At 39.2% G+C, this 27030-nt stretch overlaps 1 protein-coding gene across 1 annotated transcript in view; it reads left to right on the forward strand.

Annotated features, from left to right (window-relative positions):
- Positions 1 to 27030, forward strand: part of ptprt (protein tyrosine phosphatase receptor type T) — a 721453-nt gene that overhangs the window by 464377 nt on the left and 230046 nt on the right. The window contains exon 13 of the mRNA XM_068000862.1: positions 10038 to 10311. Coding sequence (XP_067856963.1) covers positions 10038 to 10311 — 274 coding nt within the window. The remainder of the gene's footprint in view (positions 1 to 10037; positions 10312 to 27030) is intronic.

The following is a 27030-nucleotide window of genomic DNA, read 5'->3' on the forward strand; positions in this document are numbered from 1 at the left end:
ATCAAATTCAATGAATCAATGTCAATTTGAACCTATCAATTATTAAGAGTATTCTAGGTAATTCCTATGCAGACAGTTTTTAGTATCATAAATGGTTGTGTTTAATCTTGTCAACATAATCTAGATATCTTTAAGTTTTTTGTTGTATTTGAGAATTTAATGTACATCTACAAATCACTGCATGCGTCTTGGTATCTACACCATTTGAAATGGAAAGACATTTATAATTTCATTTCAGAAGAAACAAACCCCTGATGAAGATTGTCTTTGCGGGTGGTCTAAGTTGAAGAGAACAAATGTGATCAGTTTTTTTCAGCTCTGTGGGTTGCTAACACTGAGGCATCTGGAGGAAGCGCCAAGCAAAATCATTACCATTTCTTTTTTCAAACTTAATGGGACTGTGGCTATTCAGTGCCATTAAAGAATACAGAAAACGTTTGTTCATGGAATGTTAACTGAATTTAAATGCAGTCACTTCAGCAGATGTTGTTCACGTGACTAGTGCGGGCAATATATTGAGATGTGTTGAATTTTAGTCCGACCTTCCTTTTATTCATGTCCAGATATCTTGAACATTTTTGGTCACAGCACATCACATTTGACTTATTTTACAGCTGTTCTGCACCAATTGATTCAGATTTTTACCTTTTCAAAATATTTATTGCCACACTGCTGTCACAGGCCAGATGTGGAGGATGACTGTGAATGGCTTATTCACATGGAACTGCTATCAAATGTCTAACTGTTCACATTGACAATAGACTGCAACTAGATCAAGAGTGTGTTTTAGGTTGAATTCTGCAGTGAGCTATTGCTATTTTATTTCTATTTCCAATAGGTTCTGTTGGCTGGAACATCTCTCTTATATGTTTGCATTTTCTCTCTCTATCTCTGTCTCTCTCTCACTCTTCCTGGTAATTTGTAAAGAAATATCCAGTAATTCCTGACCAAGATCTTTCATTACCTTTTCTGCATCCATACATCAAAACCCATTTATTGTTTGATTTGTGATGTGCCTGTTTTTGCCTTTCTTAATCATCACAGTTATTCCATTTGCAGATGTTCCTCTTTAGTTTGTGTCGGTCATTTGGAATTCTAACAGAGAGAAGTGCAGGTGAAAATGTGGATCTACATCAAATTGTTTGATATGCAGCACTTTTTTTGATCATTACTGTGATTTGTCTGAGTGTTTTTTAGTTGCCGATCAAATTTTAACTTCTCTGCATATTGGTTAGTACTTATCCTTAGGCAATTCATGCAATCTGGAGAAAAAGCACTGCATGTGGCTAAAGCATAATTTTGTTCTTTGAATTTGGGATCAGTTCCTTCAAACTCTCAATAGTCAGTGCTTCAGTAAGCATTTGGTCAATTTTATTAAAACCTGCAAAGATGGATTGTCATTTTAAGCAGATCTGAGAATCAAATTCAGTCTTATTGTAAGTATTTGGTAGCAGTGTCTTGGCAGTTTGTGGTCATTATGGAATTGTTTGGGTTGATCAGTGGCTTTGCTGGAGTCATGGAAAGGCACAAAAATGTGACATAATAAGAGTTATGGGGAAGGTTTCCTGTGTGCATTGGGGTAGCAAAATCGTAAAGAATAGGTTTATGATGTCATTGTTCTGAATACACAGAGGAAATCTTGACCAATGCCACTCACTGATTCCTTACACAGAGCTTTATTGAAAACGGGTTAACCTTTGTGAGTAATGTGTTTTGGGGCAATGTCCCTGCACACCTTTGAACACGTTAGAACCTTCATCTGTTATTGTTTAACAATGTCTGATGAATCTAAATTCAAATTTTGGATTAAATTCCTTTGCAATGCCTGGTGATTCAGTGATTTTGTTTAGCTCTAATGCCTGTGTTTCTGATATTTGCAAATTCTGAACTATCCCAGTTGAACTCAACCCAAGCTGGATCAACATTTAAGACAAATTTATGTTTGTTGCACAGATAATTTAGATATCTCACTGATGAAGCAAATAAATTATCTTTTTGTCTCTAACTTTTTAAAACTTATTTAGTTGCCCCATTTTTTCCTTGCACCTCCTATAGATTCCCCTCAGCTTAAATATTATTTCCCAGCCAATAAAATAATAAGTTGACCTTCTCTGAGGCTTCTGCTGATGCCACCGATCAGTTGGACATCAGAAAGTGTGAAAGAGCACTACGGACTGACTTGCCCGTTGATCTTCCCTCCTAACTTAACGGGAAGGCTATTTTTTGAAAGTCTGAGCCAGCATATGATAGAGTACAAAAGTACTACACCACTGCATGATCTGTACTCTTTTACTACTTTATAATTCCTGGTAACAATTTACTGTGAAAGGCTCAGTCTAGAAGTTATCTTATATCTAGATTGCAAATAACTGCTGGAACACTATATTTTCTACAGTACAGTTAATTTGGAGGTCAGCGGCTGTGATTTCCCCAGTCAACTGTGTAATCTTAGCAGCAACAGAATGAATAGCAGAGAATTATTTTTTTTTACTCTGGAGACTTTGGACATTCAATTGTATTGCCATACTTTTCAAAAGGCTATTGCTTTGCTTAGAAAATGACAAAAGAAAGAATAAAAAAGGACAATTGGATTTCACCATCAACATTTTTAACCTTGGTTAGCTTGCTATCTCAGGCCACCTGACTGCTCACACGATTGGCACTTGCTTTGGTTCATTTATGTTCAACCAGAATATTAAAACTAAAGCTGATGGTGTTATCCCTAATATTTGGATGAGATAAATGATCTTTATCTCAGAAAGACCAATGCAGTCTCCATCACAAAATTAAATTCTAACGGCTTTTTTGAAAGGGTCAGTTTGTGAGATTACAAACTTTGGGTGAAAAATAAAAGCAAGTCATACAAATGTGCTGTAAATGGATTTTAACATGGTAAAAAAGCTAAGTATAATAATATTGCATCAGCAAATGCTTGGGCTAAAATCATACTACACAATATTATTAACAAATGCATTAATGTGTTCATATTATATTTTCATTTTAGCAAAAGTGTTAACCCTGGTTCAACCTTTGTTGAAATATTAGGCCGGAACAATTTCATGAAAACACATTAATGCATTTATTGCTCAGATTGTACAGCGTGATTTCAATCCCAATGATGGGGGAAAATATTTGTATGACAAGTAAAGCGGTTTGAATAAAATAACACATTGGAGTCATTTTTATGGATTAGCACTCCCCATGGTGAGACTCTCTGCACAGGAGGACAGATTTTAGGTCAGCACATTTGATTTGTTGGCACCAGCACCCCCCCAACTTTATAGTTATTAACATTAATATTTGGAGATTTGGGAGAGCTGTCAATCAGGTGCACAATTTCCGTTCCTGGTTGTGCAATCCACCCTCATGTCAAGTAAGGCTCTGGGTTAGGAGCACTAACTCATAATATTTACTCTTTCATTTCTAAAGTAATAAGTTATCTGTTTTCTGGCAGGAAGCCTTTTTTTCTCATCTTTTAATTGCTGCTAATTTTTGATCCTTTTTTCCTGTTCTATTACTATAATTCATTTTCACTTTCATTTCTGCTCAGTCACCTTGTGATTTCTAAGCATATTTGTTTCCATGTCAATGCAAATCCTTTGTGTTTATGCACTGAAATTTAATGTATTTTCTGAACTCTACAACAGAGGAAGGAATGATTTGTGTGAAGTACTTTTGCCCATATAAATTTCACAGTTTCATTTTAGTAGCTTTCCAGCACTGATAAATTAATGTTCACTTCGTTGAAAAGTTCCTTTGTAAAGTCCAGAAAACCCATATTGCATCCAACAAGACTTGGAACTGGGCTGCCCTTTGCAACATTAGTGATTTCTATATGATATGCGCTTTATGCTATGTGATTGCTGCACACTTGTATTTCTGTTTTATTTTAAGTGCAGTTCCCAGTAGTGTTCAGTGTCTTTATCAGGGGAACCTACAAACAGCATTATTTCTCGTCATCCGCCATGACAATACTGCAACCTTTGACCCAGTTGATCACAACATCCTCCTCCAATACCTCTCCGTCATTGTCTAGCTCAGTGGGACTGCCCTTGCTTGGCTTCAGTTTTACCTATTCGATCATAGTCAAAACATCTTTAGCAATGGCCTTTCTTCCCACCCCTACATCATCGCCTCAGAAGTCCCTCAGGGATTTATTCTTGTACTCCTCTTTTTCTTCATCTACATGCCACCCTGTGGTGACATCGTTCTCAGATACTGGGTCAATTTCTACGTTTATGCCTAACTCTGTCTCTCCACCACCTCAGTCAACAACTCCACTGCTGCTGTGCTGGTCCAACACCCAGTCTTAGATGAGCCATAATTTCCTCCACCTAAACATTGGGAAGACAGAAGACATGTCTTTGGCCCCCACTACAACCTTTGTACCCTTGCCATTGACTCTGTCTCCTTAACTGGTCATTGTCTCAGGCTAAGGCAGACTGTTCATAACCTTGGTGTCCTGCTCGACCTTGAGCTAAGACTGTCTACTTTCACCTCCGTAACATCGCCTACCTCAGCCCATCCATCTCTGAAAACGTCATTCTTGCCGTTGTAACTCCCAGACTTAATGGGGGCAATCTTCGAATTCTGCTTATAAAGGATGCAATGTCAGCGGAGTGTCTGGGCTGCCAGCCCAAAGCCACCATCTGGGAGCCTGAAGCATTTTCCGGTTCGGACCTGATTTAAATGCCGCCACAAGCTGTGGGCGCCTAAACTCCTTTGATTTTCCACCTCTATCTGTTCCTTTGGTACTTTCCTTAATACCCATTCCCTTTACTAAGCTTTTTGGGCACCCCTCCTTCCTTCTTTGGCTCAGCATCTGTTTTTCCTTAAATCTCTGTGAAACGCTTTGGGATGTTTTTCTATGTTAAAGGTACTATGTAAATACAGTTTGTAGTTGTTGATGATGATGAAGATGAACCACCATCATTATCCTGCACTCTGAAGTTCTCACCTAAAATATTAGTCCATTTTTTAATTTCAGATTTTTAGCTGCTTGCTGTGCATTGCCATCATTTTCTGATTTTAATTTGGATTTACAATTGAGAAAACAGGTTCAAAAAGTTTTTGGTTTGCAACTTGAATATTAATAGGGGTAAGATCAAACTTTGTAGTGCAGGCACGGATTTGTACCGTTTCATAGTATGAAGGGCAAGGTCAGTAGTTTAAGGTAAATTAAGGAATGTAGCGTGTTATACTACCAGTATATTCACTTTCATGTGTACGGCATTTATCCTCATCTCCATTTTTAAAATATTGATGAATAGAATATAAATGCATAGTCACTTTTAATGTAACTAGGAAATTTAAGGCTAGTTGTGCCCAATAAATTCTAATGTATATGCAAATGCTGTCCAAGTCTGCTGAAAGGGAAATGTCCAACACAGTCAATTAGCAGTAAAGACTGGCTTCAGGTTTATAGGTTTTAAGATTTACTGCTAATTATTTTATTGGTGATAAATAGAATATTAAGGATCAAGACAGCACTGTTCTGAATATAAAAGCAAGTATTTATTAAGACTGGTGCCCATTATACTGATAATGACTGTAGAAACAGAGCAGTTCCAAAGAACAGTCTGCAGAATGGTAGAAGAACCAGCTTGAATTAAATTGGTGTGAAATAATTGTGAAGGAAATGTTGAAAAATGGAAGGCAGAATTAGCAGCACAAACATCAATAACTTTAATTAAGGCACAGCGATGACAGTAACAAATAACTGGGCCTTCTGATTTTTGGGTCTCATTTGTTCTTGCATTTGAGTTTTTAGAGATCAACTAGAGCAAATCTGAGATTTTTTGGGTCAAGAATTAAAACACAATGTTGCCATAACTAAACATGGAAGGCCAGATGTTCTGCTTTAATGGAATTGGTATACATCTCCATCAATCATAAAAAAGCACCGCTGGCTGATTTTCCGGCCCCGGCCTCAGTTGTAAAATTTTGGTGGGCTTCCTCACCAACACTGAGGTGCCTGCTTGGAATGGGGCTAGAGAATAGCAGTGAGAGGCTGGCTGCAGCATTGTGCTACTGGCAGGAGCTGCCAGTATGAATCTGATCAATAGTTTATCTTGTTTTTAACTTGGCACCAGAGCCTAAGCAATCAATTGTTCAGTGGTCAATTGCACACGTTATTAAAAAATTATAAATGGCCTTCACAATGCCCATAGCAATGCTACACACCAGAGAAGAATAGACATCTCTTGCATCCTGCATTGCTATGGCAAAAATGATGGGAAATACTTTGTGTGATGCATTTCTGTCATTGCATAGTGTTACAATATGTCTGCCCCTATGTGGGCAGATCCTTCACCACTTCTGGTAGGAAATCCCAAAAGTGGCAGGTACATGCTTGGAACCAGTAGCTCAGCTCCCACTGTATTTTTCACCCCAGTCTGCTCGATTAATGCTGGAGAGCCAGTGAAACGGGCAAAGACAATTTTGAATTTGCTCAGGTAGGTCTTAAAAGAGGTGGATAAGCGATTGGGAGGGAAGGAGGCAACCGGGAGAAGGGAGTAAACAATTGGGAGGATACAGCAACCGGGAGAGAAAGAGAGGCAGCGATCGGGAGGGAGGGAGGCACCTCCCAGATCCACATTCAGGTAAGTATTTTTAAAACACTTGCCTTTTTTGATGGTGGACCACTGGTCAGGCCGCATGCAGACTGAGTTTTCCTGAACGCAACCAGAATTCCTAGGTCAAAACCCACTGTCTTGCCAGTTATCAAGATGAAACTTAATTTTGCTGTAATCTTAGAGTAAGGCACTAACATGGTGCAAATATTTGTGTTTGTTGTTATAATTTGAAGAATATTGTGGTTACTCATCATTTCTCCATATATATATATAACCGTTGCATTTCCAGTTTTTGATTTATGTAGCAATACCAAAAGTTTAAACTGCTGCAGGGCCTTATTTAAAAGTAGCTCTTATCATTCAGAAATTGTAACTCCTGATTGTGAAAGCACCTTATTTACATCACAATATACTTTCCCCAACACAAAAAAATGGCCATACTGTCAAAAGAAAATAAGCAATTGGCTCCTGCCTTTGCCCCTTCTGTCCCAGACACAATAGATGTGTTGTTATGGGACCTGCCTGTAACATAGCTAAAAGCAGAACAAAAAATGGAGGCCGTCAGGTGGGTATGTTGGTCACAGCTTTTTTTTTGTGACAACCTTAACATTACCTTTAGGGCCCTGCACCAATTTAGAGCAGCGGGAAAATACTGCAAATGCCACAGCCTGTTAACTTTATTTGATTTGCACTGACAATTTGGTATAGTGATATCCAGGTGATGAACGGATTGTTTTATACTCAACTCTCGTCTATCACCATAAATTTGTAATTCATTTGACTGTCTGCATAAACCATTTTGATGATACTTAATCCTCTTGAAGTAATGTTGAGTGTTTTTTTGTGCTTTCTACATGAGGTCCCTGTTTATTCAGCGGGGCCAGCATTAAGGTGAAAGCTCAAAGTGCAAAAAAATGAAAATGTTTTCACTTTCCATTTAGTGGCAGCAATGAAAGTCTCAGTATTGTATGGTCAGAATGATACCAGCATGGCTTGATTGGAAGTATACAAGTGCACTCTAAACACAGCCCTCTAAAGAGAGCTCTCACTGCAATGCATAATATTTCCATTCTGCATAAGTTAAACCTCAGTGATTAGATTTTGGACTAATGTCCCATTCAGAATTCTGATTTAAATTCAATTTGAATTGAATCATTTAAATTTGAATTTCATTAACTCGGAAATATTAAGGAACCAGATCAATGCTTCCTCAGCATCTTATTTGTCCTCCCAGTACATCAGTGGTACACAATATATTTTTATAAAAGCAATCTTTATTTTGGCATTTTTCCTGCAGTATTTTTATTCAGTAAAATTTGATTAACATTAAGCAGCTAGACCCTTGAATTTTATTATTTTTGTGCACTGAATTGTGATCCAATATATCCTTTTCATAGGTTTGCTTTTCTCAATCATTTCTCAGGCTGCAATCTAAGTTCTTTAAAAGACAGATAGAATTAGAAATTTTCAGTAACCATATGATTAAACTACATTCAATGAAATATTCAAAAAATATCAAAATTGCAGAAAGAATAGACTTGTTTTGTTCAGAGTTTCAGATTAAACTCACCCCTTTAAAGTAAAATTAAGTTTTAAATGATCCAATATTTTATTCAATTACTTCTAAATGGGGAACTTAATGAGATATAGTTGAAGTTTGCATTAACACAGTTATGGGAAGCACTTGGATTGAAGCTCCTTTTTGTTCATATCATGCCCCCTTTCAATGTTTTTATGATGGTTGGTCTTCAACACTGTTCAAAATACAGTTTAAATTTTGTGAGGAAAAAAAATCCATATTATTCTCAATCTGTCCTCCGCCCTATCATTCTAAAGCAGCTGTTGCAACAGTGGCAATGCCCATGCTCATTTAAAGTTTACTACAACAAATTCCCAAAGACGCAAGGGCTTGAAACTTGCTGTCATACAAATACACTAATGTGTAATTTCCTTGTAATCGTCTAACATATTTAGTAGAAATCCTCAAAATTTGACAAAAGAATCCCAGATATACTGGCTTGCAGAAGCTCTACACTTGGCATACCTTCATATTCTCACTTATCCGCTTAAAAATTCTCTTTGAAAAGGCAGAGGTTGCCTTTTGAATGCAAGATTATCAATTCCTAACTTCTACTGAATGTGCTATACATAGAAGTTAGAACATGGAAACAGGCCATTCAACCCAACTTATGTGTTGGTGTTCACACTCCAGGTGAGTAAATAATTCTAATTACATTTACCCACCATGTTCTCATATCCCCCCAACTTCTTTTCTTTCATCCATCTATGGTTAAGATGGCGGGGCTTCACGATGCCTTTCCACCCCCATTTTCATAATTTATCTCAGATCAGGCACGGGAATCCAATCTTGAATAGTTTCTGCCTCAATCGTTAATCCTGGAAGTGAATCTCACAGCCTTAGAACTCTCTATAAAGAAGTTCCCTTTGTTCAAGATAGACGCTCGTTCTTGACCCCTGAACTGCTGGAAACAGTCTAACTATGCTGTCCCGTTTTTTTCATAATTTTAAACAATTCTATCATATCGCCCTGTAATTGTTCTAATGAAAAAAATGCCTTTTCTATAAATGTATACATTTTTGGGTACAAGATACAATACAAGTTTGTGCAAAGCAATTTCCCTTTGCATCAACTATAAACTTGCAATGTAAATCCATAACTAAGACTTAAATTAACTCCAGACCAATGCAGTGTTCGACTCCAAGAGTAGTTAGGGTTGGTTTTAAGCCTGCCCGCCCAGCGGGAATGGTGCTGGCAGGGGGGGTTAAGATGGCAGGGGTTCATGATGCGTTCCCATCCCCCACTGTCTTAACTTATCTCAGATAGGGCACGGGAAGGCCACCGCCACCAGCAGATGGGGGCCTACTTTAAATGGGAAAGTCGCATCTCGATGACATCATCGGTGCCACAACCCCATTTTTGGGAGGCCTGCAATGGCGTTAGGCCTGCCAGCAAAACCTGGAGGGAGGCAGCAGAGTGGCTAGAAAAGGCAAGACAAGGTTTAATTTTTTATTTTTTCTGAGGATTCCTTGGTGGGCTAGGAGGAGCTGGTGTGCTTCTCTGGGCCTCACAAGGACTCCTTGGGCCTCTGCTGCTCGGCCTCCCCTCTCCCTCCCACCATGGGCAGCTGTTTGTAGACCCCCCTCCCATGCGCCAGAGAAGGTTGAAAGATAATAGAGGGGTGGGGCCATGCAAGGATTCAAACACAAGGATGAGAATTTTAAATTTGAGCTGTTGAGATAGCAGGAGTAAATATTGATCAGCAAGGACAAGGGTGATGCAATGTAAACAGGGTTGTGCCTGGTTGGAACCTGAACTGCAGCTACTGACTGGCCTGATACTGGAAGTGATGGAGTAAAGGCACAATTGGGACATGGTTTATAAAACAAAATTCTACATTCTTTCAAGTATTTTGAACACAATTTTCTTCTGTTTTCTCACAGTGCCTATCAACTGGTTGTTAAGGAAGAACACTTACAAAAATCCAGGAGAGCAGCAGATATTATTGAGTGCTTTCCTGTCCCAGTCGGCTACAAGAATGCTTCTGTACTTGATTCACTGCATTACACTGCTGCAGAGCTGAAGCCTGTGAACCTTTCTATGACGCAGCCATTTACTGTTGGAGATAACAAAACGTACAATGGATTTTGGAACCCGCCACTTTCCCCACTAAAAAGCTACAGCATATACTTTCAAGCACTCAGCAAAGCTAATGGGGTAGGTACTGTTCGACACTGAAAGAAATTTCCAAAAATAGGAATATATCAAAAGTGTACATTTCACAATATTTGGAATATAGATTATTATCTATAGTGGTTACAAAAATAACAGAAAATAGTGAACTTTGAAATTTGAAATAAAGTTCAAATTCTTTTGTAACCTACTGACAAAATTCTTCTTGGTCATAACATTAGTATTTTGTGCAAAACTTGGGGTAGTTATCTGCAAATTTATTTAAACTGTCAGTTATTCAGATCGTCACTGTTTTGGATAAGACAAAATGTCCCTGTAAAAATATCTTATAAGACAATTAATATAATGTTCTTGGGATGTGGACAATTCAGACAAGGCTGCATTTATTGCTTGGCCCCAGTTGCCCTGAGAAGGTAGTGGGCCTTCTTATAGCAGGGAGGGAGGGAAAACTTTTATCCTGTTCACTTAGGTGTTCCAGCGATTATAGGACGCCATGCTAATTTATTCAGTCATGTTGTCCCCATTCAATTATGTTTTTAACATAAAATCTGGCACTACCAACAATAAAATGTGAGGACTTCATGGAGAATACTGGAAAAATTGGAAGACTGGATCAGTTTTCCCACAGCAACAGAGAAGAAAGTTGATTGAAATGAAATGCATTGCACAACACCCCTAGGCCATGAACAAGTTGTTGGATAAGATGTAGATTGATCTGGGGAGCCAATTCCTGGATTGTGTTTTCTTTGAAGCTTGCCTGACCTGAGATAGAAAGGTAGCAAAAAAATCTTGAATGATTTAAACCAGGGTTGAGGCCATGCCTACAGCAAAAAAAAATTACATGGAACAAAAGGAAGATAAGCTGATTGGTTGAGAAATATTATTAATATCTAGTTTACAAAAGGTTTAAGACCTGACTTAAGTTATTTGCCAACAAAATTCAAATTTACTATTTTTTAATTCCTAGAATTTCACCTTATAATTTCTATGCTAGAAGCAGTTTACTCTTTTGTTTAACTTAATTTCCAATTGGACGGTCCATTTTATTTTGGCAATGTCACAGGCCTCCTTGAAGTTTTCTGCTGTTTACCGAGGACACCCAATAAATACAAATGAGCATCATGTATACAGTCCAACAAATTGTAACTTATCTTTACAAGTTCTGCTTTAACTCTTATTTTTGAAAGTTATTCCTTAATCTTTTGTTACATTTATTTACTTGTTTGCTTCTTAATTTTTCTTTCGTCTAACTCCTGTCATTGAAGTAGATTTTTCTCGTAATGTTGTTAAATCCATGGTTAAACAGTATGTATGTTTTTCAGTAACATTAACCAAGTTTCACAGTGAGAACAATCAAATTCCATGTGTGGAATGGAAAACAATAAAAATACTCCCAGAGAGTGGGTGGGTGAGGGTGTTGAATTGTCTTGGTAGCGTAAAGTGGACAGTACGCATCAGCAGGTGAAATGTAATACCAACATTTCAGCAAGACATTGTCAAAGTATACACAATGTAAACAGGGGCTTTATCTCAGACTGTGAAGATTCAATGGGATTGACTGGAACATTGGGGTCAATGTTGAACTGAGAGCAGGATCGGTGTGCGGGGTTGGGGGGTGTGGCGGTCGACATGGGCGCCGGACCCAAACAATGTTTTCAAGGTGAGGCCCAGTGAATTTTAACTGCCAGGCCTCATTATACTATGAATGGTGGGCAGGCAAGCGGGCTCATCGCATCAGCAGCAGGACGCCCACCCACCTTTGTCGCACGTCTTCTGGCGGGTGTTCCGAGGCAGCATATTTAAACGATGAATGCACCTCTTAAAGGAAAATTGCATTCACTAAATCTCAACACTTTTTTCATCTCGAATAACCATTGAGTTAGAAATTGATTTTGGTTGTAGCACAAAATCGAGGGTATTGCATCGGCCACCTGTTATACGCAATGCTCAATATTCAGTCCCATTGAAGTCACTGGAATGTAATACCGGGCTGTGCATATAACAGGTGGCAGGTGTGATATCGCCTGTTTTGTGTTACAGCCCAAGACAAATTTCTGCCCTGTTGTGCTGCGATTTGGAGATGGCTGGAAGGAGGGGAATGGTTGCCCCAAGGTTTTCTGACTGCCTCTCTGGAAGTGTTGCTGACAGTGGTCAGGGCTAGAAGGGATGTGCATTTTCCACAAAGTGGGAAGAAGATGCCCAACAGCCTCTTAAAGAAAGCCTGGTTAGAGATGGCAGTGGAAGTTAGTTGCACGAACATTCTCTCAGGGACCTGGATCCAGTGTAGGACGAGGCTTCAATGACCTCACACAATTAGCAAAGGTGAGTACAGCTCCTCCTTTCCCTATCTCTTGTATTGTACTTGGTCACAGTCCTTTTCCTCCCTTCTCAAGCATTGAGAGCAATGACCGCCACTGCATCACATCTGTCCACATCAATCACATGGACATATCATACCACTTCTCCTGCTCACTCCTAACACACACTCACCTGCTCCTTGCTGCCTTCACTCCTTCCACTAACATCATGCTCTTCTCACCTGCTGTAAATTACAGAACCGATACCTCCTCTCACACTCAAGCCACTTACTTCTCACTCAGTTCACCCCATTTCTCTTACCATATTGCTTCTTCCTCCTATCAGCGTATGCACTACATGAAGAAGGCCCACACATATCCATTTGCCTTCTCAGTAGTCACTCATAACTCTCTCTTTTCCCTTCTGCAGGAGAAGACAGCCCACAACATCAAAGATATAAATAAGATGCGGGGAGGACCATCCAACATCGTGGTCCTCACTCAGGTGGAGCGGGAGGCTTTGGAAATAAGTGGCACAGCAAGAGCAAGCACCATTGGAGATAGCAAGGCTGGCGGATTCTCTGAACAGGTCACTGCTTATCACTTGTACTTTCACGTACCACATGTATCTTCAGTCAGGTTCAAAACCTTAACCAGTGTAGTCAAGCCTTTCGTGAGTGAATTTCCAGCCTCTCATTGCCATCCTAACTCTTGTCCATTTCCTCTTTCCTCTAGGCCCTTCTCAGCAGCAAGAACCTCCTCAAGAAGTTCATGAAGAGGACACCTCGGAGGACAGCCCTCCTGAGGAAGCACTGTCATACTCTCTATCCCTTCCAAGAACCAGCGTAGATATTGCAGGATAGATAGCGAGTTAGAGGGGCCTACACCTGGTGAAACACACAGCACAAGGGAGCAGGAGCAGGTACTGGTGGCAGAGACAACCCAGCAAACAACACACAGAAGAGCGGCGTCATCTCCCAGCTCTACTGAGTGGGATAGAGATACGGACCTCGGGGGCCTGGCCATGAAAAGAAAAATGCTTGAGGCACATGAGTGTGTGGCCACCTCCAGGGATACTGCAGCTGAGTCTGTGTGGCATGAGTCTTTTTCACCAGCATTTGCAGCTTTGATGGAAGCTCATATGGGTGCTATCCAGACTCTGGGCTCCAATATCTACACCTCCTTGAAGACACTGATGCACCAGATGGATAGACTGGTGGACCACATGGACAGAGACTTTTAAGGCATCATTTATCTGTTGCAATCTGCTCTCCCTCACATCCGTGGAAGTGATGAGTTACGGCGCGATGGAAGTGACGATGGCACTACAAGACACGCAAGTGTTGGCCTGTCTCAGCATGGCAGCACATCTGCTCCTTCACCACTCCCTCACCCAATACCTGCCATGGTACCTGAAAGCTGTTTGGGCCAGACAGCCCTGGCCGCAGCCGAGGAGCTATATTCTGCAGCCATGCCCTCACGGGCTCGAGCTCCCAGAGGTCACCAGCTATGAGCATCTCAATGGTCCCAACATCTTCCATAGCAGCCTAGCACCAGCTCTGCATAAGCCATTGGGGGAGCACCTTGTAGAAGTAGCAGAGTGAGTAAACCTTCTTTCAAAAAAAGTCACTAAAGGTTGACACTTGGGTGATTAATGATTTGAAGCAACTGATTGTGTTTGGGTACACATTCATTGCTTTTGGCACTTTGGTCTGCTGCGTCTTTGGAGAGAAACTTATGAGTTTGTCTTGCCAATAAGTTGTTGATGTAAAATTTGCCTGAATGGTTTCAGTGTTATACAATGCAAGGTAAGGGAGTTGTAACTGAGGTTACCAGGAATGTTATTGCAAAGGGGATGAGTTTTCAAGGGACTGGGCATATCACCTGAAGCACTGAGTAATTAATTCATCCCTTGCATATCTGCCTTCAAGGCATTGTGGTGACCCTCTTCTCCTTCTCCCTCACCAACCTGTTCCTTATCAGATGAAGACTCTTCCTGCCCATCTACCTCCTCCAGCTGAAATCCTCTCTGGTTGGCGATATTGTGCAGGACACAGCAGGCCACAATTACCCGTGTTACTCCTCCGGAGCATATTGCAGAGAGCCCCAGGACCTATCAAGGCATCTGAACGTTTGCTTTAGGAGGCCGATAGTGAGCTCAGTGATCCTCCTTGTGATGCCATGGCTGTTGTTGTATCTGATCTGCTTAGGTGTGGTGGAGTTGCAAAGGGGCGGCATAAGCTAGGTTAGATGGCGGTAGCCCTTGTCCCCAAGCATCTTTCCTCAAATATCCTGGCAGATTGGAAAACTTGGGGTATATTTTAACTGGGGCAAGATAAATGCATCATGACAGCTGCCTGGGTACCAGACACAGACTTGCATGATCTGTTTGTTGTGATCACATATAAATCAGCACATTAACCGAGTCAACAAAGTTAACAAAACCTCCTGTCTGATCTTGAGGTGCCCTGATGGCAACATGAGTGTAGACCTTTACAGCCTGATGCCTGGAGTTCATGACCTGATTAAATCCTGCATCCTGCTGTCTCTGGAACCAATTCTGCTCGGTCTTACCTAGCGAGTTTGGCGAAGGTTGGGACTTCCAATTCCACCTGGAAGAAGCACGCTGTTAAAATGGCATCAGGCATGAAGTAGACGGCAAGTACATCCATGCGACTTCCACATGCTCCAGTCCCACCAGGGAACAGGGGTTAAAATTTACCCCTTTGGATCCTTCCAGAATAAACCAGCAAAATCCAGCTACATTCAAAAAGTATCTTTTCATAAATTGGGAGCATAAAAATAAAGCTAGTAGTTTTCTGAGGAAGAAACTTGCCAATTTAGACACTCCATTTTTGTGAATCAGTGGCCCAGAATTTCCTGGAGACTTGTGCCATTGGAACGGGTGCATCTATGGCATTGGGTCTGCTTTCCAGGTAAAAGACCCAGGAAATTATGGTGTAAGGGAGTCACGCATTATTCATGTTGCACCATTGTGTCCTTTCTCATCATCCCGCCAAAAGCGTGAAAATTTGGTTATAATAACTCTGCCTCTCATTAAAGTCAATGACGAGGGCAGATTTTCTGGATTTAACCTAGTTTTTTCCCTGCAACCACTTAGACTGAAAAATAATGGTGCAGGTGTGCCCTTGGTCACCTAGTATTGCCGTGATTTATGGCTCTCACATGATTCTCTGCCTGGGAGGACCATAAAAGCTCTGGAGCTTCATTTCTGCAGTCTGGAATCATATGAATAGATTTTTATGTATACAAATTAAAAAATAGGCTTTGCTATTTAACCATCAAAATTAAGTTATCATTGTGTTCACTCTGAAGTAGAGCTCCTGCAGTAAGTGCAAAATCATTAAATCAATTGATTTGATCTGTGAATATATTTAAATTTATGTTTTCAAAGTAATTGATTGAAGTAAAATAAAATCTCTGCTCTTTCTTGATATATTTAATTCTTAACTAAAACCCATCAAACCATTTCTTCTTTGTCATTGTGTGTTAGGTTTAGTGCATATTGTATGCAAGATGTAGGGTCCTGAACTGCCTGCACATGCCATTGATGAAAGTGAGTGTTTGCTTAATCTGAAACTTTTTAGGTAGTTTAAATTACTAATACCATCTTCTAAAAAAACCTCTAACTTCAAATGTTCCTGAAAACTGAATAAGGCAGCTGAGTGTCTACATAACTCAAGAAAATGTCTGCAAGTCATCAAGTTTATCAGGGTGAAAGGTTTGAAATTCAGAATTCTATGATATAAGAACAGAAAATGCTGGAAATACTAAAGAAGTCAGGCAGTATCTGTGGAGAAAGAAACAGAGTTAACATTTCAGGTTGAAGACCTTTCATCAGAATTCTATCACTCAGACCAAAATAATACTGGGGATCTGCTTCATTTAGTTAATTGATGCTTACTGGATAAACCATTGGCTGTGCCGCTTCTGAGGTCCCCAATTTGCCGTTATTCTCGCTGCAGTGAATACAAACTGTGGCAGAAATTTGCAACAGGAAGATTGACACGCAAAATGGCATACTCCACCACGAGTGTGGCATTCCAGGAATCTCTGGACCGTTGTTGCAAAATAAAGTGAACCTCAAGCAGAAATTGAATTTATGATTATGTGCACTACAAGCTAATAAAATCATTCTCTCACTCGCTGACCTCTCCTGGCACCTGTTATTGACAGCAGCTTATTCATTTCTGCATTGAACTGGAGTACTTGGTGATTTCAATTTGGAGAAATGTATATGCTGCACTTAAAAGGAAGGCTATTGGTGTCATTATCTTTTATATTGAGCTTCAGTGAATCGATACAGAATTGGAATATACATAAAAGCAAAATCACAAGTGCTTGAAATCTGAAGTGGAAACAAAAAAAAATGAAAATGCACAGCAAGTCGATCAGCCTCTGCAAATGTTTTGGGCATTGTTATATGAGATACCTATTTTCGAAGAACTAGGGGAGTTCAGTCAAAGCTTGCAACAAGCCAATTAATTCAATTGGAAAGAGAAGGTGAAAGTAAATGTTAACTTATAACCACATGCAGCAAATCACCTTTTGTCCAGCCATTATTATGTATAATACTTTGGATACAAATTATCTTTGTTACTGATTTCCATTCATGAAACTATTTGCACACTCTCAGGCTTCACAGGCAAGGAGGCAGCTGGTATTCTACAATAATGAGAATGTGATGTCCGAGATACACAGTAATAATGGAGCTGAAATATAGGAGATGGAAAATTACAGGAAAATGAATATTTAGATACACAGTATGTAGAATAGTGGGCAGCTGGGGGTGAATTACAAAACTGAAACCTTAATTGGATGATTTCACATCAAATGCAAATGAAGCTTAAGCGGTGTGCAACTGTCATTTAAATTAGCGGATCTCCCATGGCATGACTCAAGATAAGTTGGGTGATATGGCATTTTACAATAACAGAATCGTTAAACGATGTAAATAAAAATCTAATATTTTGCTGCTAAGGAGCAGTTTTAAATGTCCTTTTAAAGTCACATTGCCTAACTGCTGTCTTTACAGGACATCCTGAGGCCAATTAGAAGTTAATTGCCGTTGGTGAAGAAAGTTTGTAGATTGGCAGGTGCCTGTAAATTTCTGGTTTCAGGTCAGAAGAAACCAGCATGAAATGATTCTGTTTCTTTTCCTTCTTTTAATCTACTTTTAGCAGTTTGAAATATGGAGGGGGGGGAATTTTTTTTCCCTGTTTTTGGGCAGAAACAGGGCAGTTGTGGACTGAACATCCCAGCTCAGCACTTATTGCCTTCTTCCTGCCAACGTTCAGCCCACCGCAATTTCGGAGCAGGCTGGGTAACAAGCGAGCAGCACTCCTGCCAGAAACAGGTGAGTGCCTACGTAGAATATGCCAATTGGAGTCCTTTGCCATGTGCTTTGCCCAGTGGAACTGACCAACAAGTAGCCGAAACAGCATTAAAAGCACCACTGAAGGCCGCTCAGAAAATAAGTTAATAAAAAGCTTTGCCAGTGATTTATTGTAATGAGGCCAACCATGGAAATGGTTTGGGCGGCACACAGATGTCATTGAGCTGGTATAGTAGATGTCCCACCTACCGTCCGCCTGATTCATGCGCTAGTCAAAAATCGCCCGTGAAGTTTAATGCTGGTGTGTTTGACCCAAGACTTTTTAATATTTACTAGTTGTTGATGGGAAGTCAGAGAGAGTATAAAGGCATGCCCAGAATATGCTACTCCTGTCCGGGACCCTGAACGCTTGGATTTCCTATCCTGGACCGTTTACATAATAGGGTCTAGCACCATTGGAAGGAGCAGAAAAGCCCAGGAGGCTTGCAACTGCGTGGTGGACCTTGGAGATCAGAAAATTCCGACTGTCGATGGAGATAAGCAGCCAAAACGTCCCAATTAAGAGTTCAATGTCCTGGGGGAGAATAGAAACAAACAAAACTTTACTCAGGTCTTCAGCCTGCCCCATAAACTCCGGTAGGGATGTCGCGACAGCCCATAGTTGAATGTTTCTTTCAGCGTTCGGGAAATAGGGAGCCTAGCCAATGGCCCTAACAGGAAATAAGGTCAGAAGCACACTCCATTAAAGCCTGATTTTGTTAATTATCTGTCATTCATTGAATTAATTTGCTGAAGTCCTAATTTATTTTATAAATTTCAAGGCCAGTTTCATTAAATTAATTAATTCAGAAGATATCAATTCAAAAGTTGGATTAAGTTTTGAAAGATTTAAAACATTAGAAAATACTTTTCAGTTAATTGCAGGAGAGCTGGCTGCAGACAGAGCTGGGAGACGCTGTTTAGAGGTACAACAGCACCACTTAGTGTTCGGAGGACTGAAGGATAAATGTAATTTTAACTATGCATGACTTGGCTTACTTGCAGTTAAAAGTAATAAGCTGGTGTCATCCAGGAATGGCAGAAAATCATTACATCCAGAGAGACCCTGCAGTGGTCCCATTGTTGTATCTAATTGTTTCCTAAATGATTCCAGGGTTTATACCCTCACTACTCTATCTGAAAGTCCAGTGCGAAAATGACCTTTTGCTGGTTTGAATATGTGTCTCCTTGTTCTACACTGTCAGTTTAATTTAAAGAAGTATTCTGCATTATTCACTATCTTGTATACTACAATATCATCTCTCAAATGTTTCCTTTCCAGGCTAAAACGCCCATGTCTCTCTATTTCTTCCTCAGAAATCAGACCTTTGATACAAGGATCAGCCTCCTGGCTCTTCTCTGTATTGCCTCCAGTGCTTTAATGTCTTCCTTGTTTCTCGCTGACAAGAACTGAACACAGTGCTCAAGGTGAAGTCTGACCAGAGCACTTATACAGTTTGATCACAACCTCCTGCTGTTTTGGCTATGTAGTTCAACATTCTATCTGGCCTCCTGGGGCAGGGGGCACACATGATGCACCCTTGGTAATGTGGGCACTCACCAAAGGTATTTAAATTGGGAGGGTAAGCATTAGAAGCCACTGGCAGGCAGATCCTATCACTTACACTGGGATCAAAGTCCAGTGGGCTTTCAGGACCATAGTGTCTAATTGTTTCTCATTTTTTCATATGGAAGGATAGAAATAAATGGGGGGGGGGGGGGAGGGAGTGGTAGACATGTATGAAAAAGTTATAAGTGCAAGTTTTAAAAATATATCAATGATATATATAAAGTGCTCAAATAAATAAACATGGAGCTGAATTACGAGATGCATATCTACTTGTTGCAGTATATGTTCTATTTAATTCATTCATATATTCAAAAGTCTGACACCTTCAACTTTTATCCCTCATACATGTCCATTCCTCTCCATATTAAAAGTCCCTGACTTGTTAGCTACAAGCAGATTGCGCATTCAATGAATGAACTTACAGTTGTCAATTCTGCCGCTCAATACGGAAAAAGTGGACATTTATGGGGAATCAGGTTATAACTATGCTTAGAAGATAATAGCTTACCTCATAGGGCATTGCTTATGGATAGGTGTAGGTCCAAAAATTCGAAATGCGATCTTTAAAATATTCAAACATTTTTTCTGTGATTGACAGTAAGACTGGACATACAAGTCACAATTTCTTGTTTGTAAGCCCCATCTTAAGCAGAAAGTGGCAGCTGTAAGGTGCATCCTGGGAATTGTGGTTTACCAGTGTGATACTGGTGCATTTAGGGCATCATAGTCTGCTACCTGGTTGTACCACAGCACCAGCATGGGGGACAATAAAAGCACCAGAAATTATAGGCCTCAGGCCCAGAGAGAGGAAAATGCCAATGAAACATTGTAGAGATTTCAAGCACAGAAAAGGCAATGCGTTGGGTAAATTGATGTTTATTATGTTCAGAATTCTACTTTGTGTACTGTATTCTCAGGTTATATGCTCAGGGTGTTGAGAAAGCAGGTGGCAAATAATATTTGAACAAATTCATTTGTTTCTCCTCTTTTTGCTAGTTGTTTTTTGATAACTGCTGATTCTTTGGTAGGTTTCCTGCCTGCTCAGAAATATTTCAGGTGGCTTTGTAGTGATATGCAGCTTTTTACAAATATAATATTTGAGCATGTGTAATGAACACTTTGCATATACACTTAGTAGTCTAACTGACCATTTCCCCATGCACTATAGATGCACACTACGCTTGACTTTTGTTTATATAGATCGATGAAATAAATAAGATATTTTCGTGCTCAAATGAATAAACTTGTAGCTAGCTAGTAAGCTATAGTTTATTCATTTGAGCTTATGAACTGCCAGCAGGAATCAGGTGAGTCAAAGCTGCCAGCTTGAATGGAATCAGAGCGCTATTGGGAGTAGGATCAGGTCTGAGCTGCCAACGTTCGATGATTTAGAGCTTCCACTTCCCCCCACCACCTTGAGAGAAGTGGGAATTGAGCAGCAAATTAATTGAACAAACTTGAAAGATTAATATTCTTAATTTTCTTCAAGGGACTCAAAAAAGATTCTTATCAGATCACATGAGAGAGTGATTGCTAGTGTTGAAGTTCATTTGAGCTGCTGGAGTTTATTTTGTGTCATATGAGGCTGGATAATACCATGGAGTATGGAACAGCTAACTGTCAAAGTGAAAGCTCACTTCAGTGGTTGAGGAAAAAAACATTATTTTTATCACAATATGTCAGAAAATCTACCCTTTCTGACTTCCATTCTATTAAAAAATGCTTAGAGATCTCCCATGCTGTCACTCACAGTGAGTCAGAGGATATAATACATTGAAAAGGCAAATCAGAAATGAAAAGTATTGTGTTTGTAAAGCTGTCTTCGTTGCTCACACTAAATAGGAGGATGCATGTTTTAGAACAACGGGAATTTTATACCATGTAATGCACAATGTATTATTTTACTGTTTAAGTAGAGCTGTTTTTAATCTGTTCTTCCCCTGTAAGGCGATATAATCTAATTGTTGTCTATTCAGGACATTTTGAGGTCAATTAAAGGTTAATTGCTGTTTGTGAGAGAAGTTTGCAAATTGGAAGTTGCTTATAAATTTCTGACTCCAGGTCAGAAGAAGCTAGCATAAAACAACTTCCTTTTTTTTTCTTTTTTGTAATTCTGTTGACAATATCAAGTGTGACTTTTGAAGACTGACATATATGTATTTATTCTATTCATAAATCGCCTGTGCTGCTACTCCTGGTGCGTCACAGGATGTGCTATTTTATAGTGACAGCACTGATGTACCAAATAAAATTCCATGGGGTAATGCTCACTTCACCTACCTGGTAGTAAACTGGCAGGATTGGATTGGCTGCCTGTATTACACCCTGTTCAATTTTACTTTCCATGCAAGTCGATCGAAAGTAAAATCGGACGGGGTGTAACACAGGCGACCAATCTGATCCCGTCAGTTTTCCGCCAGCTTGATGAGGTTAAAATTATCTCCGTGGAATTTTATTTAGTATAAACAAGGCTTTAACTGGATATTTTTACCTCCCTACACATGACAGAGAGCTTTTAACCACATCTGTATATTTTCAACGAGTGCATTTTGTAGAATTTCCCAGGCTTCTCCTCCTCAGATTTCCTCTCCGCAACCCCCAGTTCCTGGGCCTCCCTTTCAGTGCTCACAAACTCTTGCATTGCTTTCTCGGTGCTTCCTACTCCTGGAAGCTCTCCCAATGCTCCCAGAGCTTGAGGGTTTCCTCCTCAATGACTCCAGATCCCAGGATTTCACTCACAGTGATCCCGGATCATAGCACCTGCACAGGTGTTCCCAGACCCTGGAAGCCCAACTTCTTATACTGCCAGATCCTGAGACCTCATTCCCAGTACTGCCAGATTTCAGAGCCACTTCAATGCTGATAAGTCAATGTCCCTGTATTATTACTTGGCATATAACCCCTATGTCTTATAAAACCTCTTATTCATTGAGCAATGTCACAAGAGATCTGCTAGTTTTATACCAAAAATGTACACAATAGAGAGAAATTTCTAATGACGTTAGTCATCCTGATGTTACAGTGAATGACGTCGATGGATGTGTATATTAAAAAGTAGTGTCCTTGGAAGAAAATTACAAATTCCCTCACTCCCAGCAGTATAATAACCTAACTATAATGTACGTCTAGTCTATACAGTGTATGTAATTCAGTATGTGAAATATTATCATAGAATCATAGAAGTTTACAACATGGAAACAGGCCCTTCGGCCCAACATGTCCATGTCGCCCAGTTAGACCTCTTTTGAAAATGTTGGTCTTTTGTCAGGCATTTCCTTTTATTTATTTTCTTCAATCAGTCTGAATAACTAACATCATGGTAGATTTAAACCAATTCAGTTAAATTTGATGAATAGAGATGAACCTCGGAAGTAAGTTATATTTACAGTTTGTACAGAATAATAGATAATCAAGGGATAATGATGCCTATGTCCTTTAAACTTTTATGCCGTGTACTTGTAGATATATCTTTGAGTGTAATTGCCAATATAATGTTCATTTGTAGTGAACTGTGGGCAATAGTATGCTGCATATGACATCCAATAGAAACTGAAAATAGACCCTGAAGAGCCAGCAGAAAAAGGAGCTTTTCATCCCATCAGCCAAGGCTCAAAAGGTGAAAAGGCAATATGTTAACCCAACTCATTACCTAGCCACTTAATGCTTGAGTATTTACATTTGATTGTTTGGCCGATGGCTTGTTTTCCACTGGCATTAACTCCAGTATAGCCTGAGGAGTGCAAAGCAAGAGCTCTGCTTCTTTGTGGCCATTGCATTTAATATATTTTAACTGTTGTCTGCTGGCATTTTGTTTGCAGTACATTTACAACTGGGACTGCACTAATCAAAATTCTGTCTCCTTTTATCGGTACAGTCTGTTTCAATCTTGAAACTGCATATTAAGGTGTCACGGAATGGTCTTGCTGCAATTCATTACCACTAAAATAAACACCATAAGGTGATAACCAGCACAAATGTTTATTGCCTAATGTTCACAATGTCGCAATTAACTTTTCCGCTGGATAATATTCACTGCCAAATAGAGTGTTTATTTAATGTCTTCTGGTTGGTTGCTACATTTTTTGATTGAACATCGCCCATAGACCATAATAATCTCATTTTGATTTTTCTAAACTCCATAACACTGTTACAAATGAGCATTATAAAAGCCCTACAGTCATTGAGCACCATTCATACTTTCAGCCTTTCAATCTTCATTTAACCCTTGGACCTCCAGATAATTGTATTACGGATATGTGCCAGGGAATCTTGGTAAATCTTGTGACAGTCAATGATTTCTCTTAAAAATTAGATAGAAAACTGCTCGATTTGTTTTATTTGCTAACCAGTTCTAACAAGTTTCAGACTGAAGCTGATTTCCAACAACTGGACAAGTTAATTATTCACAGTTGATCACAGTTTTCAGAGACAAAATTCTGTGTCTATCGAGAATTCCATGTTTTAAAAACTGAAATTCAAGTATTTGTTATGTCATTGCCTTAGCAACAAATGAGCATACCTGAAGCATCTGAACTAAGAAGGGAGGGAGTAACTTAATGGCCTATTCCTGTTCCTATGTTCCTGTAAATGCTTAGTTTAATCAATGCAAGCTGGGCACACACATGAAATTTGAAATCATTGTGTTCAATGCATTTCAGATAAGACATCACTTAGTGTTAAGTGGAATACATCTGCCTTTGGATTACATGGAGTCATATCACAAACATCACTTCTTTTTCAGCATGATTTTTAACATTGGCAGATTTGCATCTAATGTGTGTGTTCATACTGGCTAGGTTCGGATTAGCCCAGTTCATTGCATGCCCTTAAGAAATTCTATCCTGCCAATTTGCTTTGGCTTATTTGGTCAGGTGTACATCTTCATTACAAGTGCAATTTACCACAAAAAATGATGACTCACAGTGAAGCTTGTTCATCCACTGGTTCTTACAGAAATACTGTTAATTATTTCAATTGTGCTGTATTTCTGGTTAAAATTATGTTTAAACATATGCCCACCCTATTGAATAACATTGTATCATAATGTCAATGTATTCAAGCTATTGTGTGGACATTATGAAAATAACAGATGGTCCTGAGGTTCTATCTTGACCCCTATTCTCCAATGCAGAAGTATTACTGCTGCATAATGCACTGGGGACCATTTGCTAATCTGTATGTTTTTGTGTATTTTACCATGTCTGGGCCCCCAATATAATTTTATTATAATTTTTTTTCAACAACTGTTTTGAATTACTTATGGGTTATTGCTCAGAACTGTGTGGTTGATTTTTTTGTGTTTTTTTTCTCATTACTTGTCACATAAATAGTTATTGGTTAGCCTTGATTTAATATCAGTTCATTATTGAAGCACAGCACCCCGTTAAAAGAATGCTAGAACTGATTTTATGATGACTTTCTAACCTTTAAAAGACCTATGTCTCTGAATGTTGTCAATCTAACTATTAGGTGTAGTTTGCAAGCAACAATTTAACTTAAAGAATATCAGCCACAGCTGTCCCAGTTAATGCTGTGCTCTCAACCTATTCATTATGGTGGTTTTTTCCAGTGTGGTATCCTAGCAACTGATTTTTTTCCACCACAAAGCAACACTGAAGAACACATTGTATTGTGCACAATTATCTTCAATAATAACGAGAAGGAAGAGATTAAAAACAAATTATAATCTGGATTTGGATATGTTAAATTGGGAATGTTAATATAGCAATTACTGTTATTGCCTGTTTGCAAAAAAAAACTTGCTCAGTACTTAGCTGCTGGTTGCACTAGCCATAGACTTGAGGTGGAATGGTGTAAGTAACACAAAATGTAGTAGCTTGGTGTATAAGACTATCTTTGTCAAAATCAAAAATTATTTAAAAGAAGTATATTCATCTAAGTAACCACATAACTCTAAATGCAGTAATGGGAAATTTCTTTGAGTTTGCCACTATTTCCCAATCCTTCCTTGTTCCCATGCTTTTATTTAAAAATTACTGCTCAGAGGTCATCTTTCATGTAGAATTTACCCTACACTGACATCTGGAAGTTCTGCTGCCACTGCATTGTGAGCTGTTAGCAACACACTCTCCATTTGTAGTATCTCTGGAGGTAATCTTCATGTTGTCACTGCAGGGGAAATTCTGCACAAAGTGCTTGTTCCCATTCTGTCTGTGACCAACAGCTTGAAAGTAGACAACAAAGGAGGGCTGAGATACCCATAAGTGTACAGATATGCCCCATCATAACATGTAGAATAGTGTGATAATTTTAAATACAATTCTGAGTGTTTAATACTAAAGTAAAAGAAAACTAAATAAATTTTTAACATGATTTAGATTACAGCATTGAGATAAAATGGATGTGAATTACAGAGTAAACATATATTTTTGACAAAAGTTATAAAATACTTTATTATAGTGTGGTTTCTGTGCTATTGTGCCTATAGAATTTCATCAGTTGAAAGTAGATGGTCAGGGGTGAACATAATTGGTCAAAAAGGAAAATTTATATTTTGGAGTTTCTCTTGATTACTTTGGGGTTAAGGAAGTAATAAGAGTATATACTTTGTCCATGGGGTAGACCTGATATTTATTTATACAAATAGGAATCAAAAGTTTTGCAGGTTTATTCGTGTGGGTTAGTTTTGTGATATTATCATGAAAAAAATTTAAAGCTTTATTAAATAGTGTGGAAAGCAGTATAAAAATATGCACTGGCAGTATTATTTTCTAGTCATCAGTTGATTTTGTGAACATGGACTTTCAAAAGGCATTTGATAAAGTGCCACATAATAGACTTGTAAGCAAAACTGAAGCCAGTGGGATTAAAGGAGCAGTGACAGCTTGGATCTAAAATTTGCTAAGATACAAAATGCAGAGAGCGGTGGTGAACGGTTATTTTTCAGGCTGGAGATAAGTATACAGAGGTCGGTATTAGGACCACTGCTCTTTTTGATATATATTAATGGCCTGGACTTGGGTGTACAAGGCATAATATCAAAACTTGGAAATATAGTAAACAGTGAATAAGATAGTAGCAGACTTCAGGAGGACATGGACTGGTAAAGTGGGCAGACATATGGCAGATGAAATTTAATGCAGAGAAGTGTGAAGTGATACATTTTGGGAGGAGGAATGAGGAGAGGCAATATAAACTAAATGATACAATTTTAAAGCGGGTGCAGGAACAGAGACACCTGGGGGTTCGCATATACAATTCTTCGAAGGTGGCAGGACAAATTGACAAAGCTGTTAAAAGAGGCATACGGGATCCTTGACTTTATAAATAGAGGCATAGAGTATGAAAGCGTACAAGGAAGTTATGCTAAACCTTTACAAATCACTGGTTAGGCCTGAGCTAGAGTATTGTGTCAAAGTTTGGGGAGGGTGCAGAGGAGATTTACCAGGATGATAACAGAGTTGAGGGACTTCAGTTATGGGGAGAGACTAGAGAAGCTGGGATTGTTTTCCTTAGAGCAG

The sequence above is a fragment of the Heptranchias perlo genome, chromosome 19 (assembly GCF_035084215.1).
Source record: "Heptranchias perlo isolate sHepPer1 chromosome 19, sHepPer1.hap1, whole genome shotgun sequence".
Taxonomy (NCBI): domain Eukaryota; kingdom Metazoa; phylum Chordata; class Chondrichthyes; order Hexanchiformes; family Hexanchidae; genus Heptranchias; species Heptranchias perlo.